We start from the raw sequence: 1,792 nt of genomic DNA, 5'->3' as shown, positions 1-1,792 counted from the left end.
CATGAACCTGATTTGTAAGGCAGTAAAGGATCAGACTGATCAAAACGTTCACTCTTGGAAGGAAAAAGATTGACACTTTTATTTTGAAACATACAGAATTCTTACAATGAAGAAGATGTGTCTAAGAGAGGTTCTCTTTGAGTGGCTGGAACAAGAACCTACGGAGAAACCTTGCAACGCAATCTCCCTTGGCTCCAGCGACCAGCGGCCGTCTTGGGGGCAGACGTTGATGAAAATGGCAACAATGAAAATGGTGATACAAGCCAAGACGATGGCCAGAGTTAGCCCTTCCACTGGGTGTTCCCTCTGTTCTTCCTACTCGGCATTGTTTCTTCTCTGGTCTTATCGCAAACAAAACATAGCGTTTAATGAATCAATGATCAAAGATAATAGATTAAGAGAGATAACCATTAGAGATTAAAACATAACTCTGTAACCTGTAATTCTTTTTGAATTTATTAAAACGTTAAACAGTGTAATCAAATATTCCAATTACATAAATTATGATTCTAGCTTCCGTTTATAAGATTTTAGAGTAAATTTTACAGAACTCTGTAACATGTAATTCTTTTTGAATATTAATGTGTAATTGAAATTTTTATTAAATATTTATTCTAACTATTTAAATTATTTTCAAATTTTCATCCCGCCCATAGGGCGGGCCGACCCTAGTATATATATATAAAGATATACCTCTCAGGAGAGTCTTAGGGTCTCGGTATCAGATGGAACAAGATGGTAATGACCAATACACATAAGCACTGTTGCAGTTACAAAAGCACCAAAGCCTTTCAATTTTTCAGTTTCTCATACACTTCTGCTTTCATATCTCTCATTTCCATCTCTTCAAGATTCAGTTTCCCGCTTTCGACCATCTTTGCTAATTTAACGATCCAATTTGCTCTATACCCGAGTTTACAGTGTTTGTTTATCAACTTTTTGTCAAGGCTAGCTATTTCCTTGGCACTAGGGAAGTTTCCTCTTGTTTCTTTCTTTTTTTTGTCAAACTAATTCTCATTAAACCGAAATTAAAGTCTGGTACAAACAGAACCAAGCATATGCTTAGCTAAACCATCTTCAAAGGATAGAGAGAGACGGTTGCAGTACCGAAGAGAGAAATAAACAAAAGCTTTAGATAAAAGGGTGATGTCGGAAGCGACTCCGTCAATCATAGAGAAGCAGGCTCCATCGACTATAGCTGCCACTAGATCTTTTGAGTCCGTCTCGAAATTCACTCGATTGAAACCCAGAGACAATGCATGTTCCATCGCCTCCCTCAACGCTAGTCCCTCCGCCACAAGGGACGAGTTCACGTATGAGATAAGTTTACTGTGAGATGTGATCATCCTTCCATTGTTTCTGTAGAAGCTCCACGCTGTGCCCGCTGCTGAGATTCCAGGTTTCCAGGCGGCATCAGATCTACAAATAATCCCCTCCTCTCGGGGCCGTAAATGTGTGATCGGTTTGGGTCAGTGGATCGGTGGATTTTCCTGGGCGTTTTGCCATTCTCTTCCCCCTGTGATTGCTTTGATCAAAGTTTCCTCAATAGTGAAGAACCGCTCCTGAAAGATTCTCTGATTTCTTGCGTTCCATATTGCCCATAGGATCCATGCCTCAAGCTGGGTGATTGAGATTCCCGATGGTGGGAGAGGGAGCTGTCGGAAGATTAAAGTAAGACCTGAGTCTATGCTTTCCGCCGAAGGTTTCTATTGATCTTGCAAAAGGTGCCATCTCCCAGACCTGTCTCGCGTATTGGCAATGGAAAAAGAGATGAAGCGTGGTTTCCTCTACT

The 1,792-nt window shown here is 40.7% G+C and overlaps 1 protein-coding gene across 1 annotated transcript in view; it reads left to right on the top strand.

Moving 5' to 3' along the window:
- The window catches only part of LOC106297601, a 4,944-nt gene extending 3,378 nt beyond the window's left edge, over positions 1-1,566 (top strand). The window contains exon 2 of the mRNA XM_013733809.1: positions 1,366-1,566. Coding sequence (XP_013589263.1) covers positions 1,366-1,566 — 201 coding nt within the window. The remainder of the gene's footprint in view (positions 1-1,365) is intronic.
- Positions 1,567-1,792: the final 226 nt, after the last annotated feature.

Source organism: Brassica oleracea, chromosome C6 (assembly GCF_000695525.1).
Source record: "Brassica oleracea var. oleracea cultivar TO1000 chromosome C6, BOL, whole genome shotgun sequence".
In the NCBI taxonomy this organism is placed as follows: Eukaryota; Viridiplantae; Streptophyta; class Magnoliopsida; order Brassicales; family Brassicaceae; genus Brassica; species Brassica oleracea.
The sequence above is the reverse complement of the archived record's forward strand: the minus strand, read 5'-3'. Positions and strand labels throughout refer to the sequence as shown.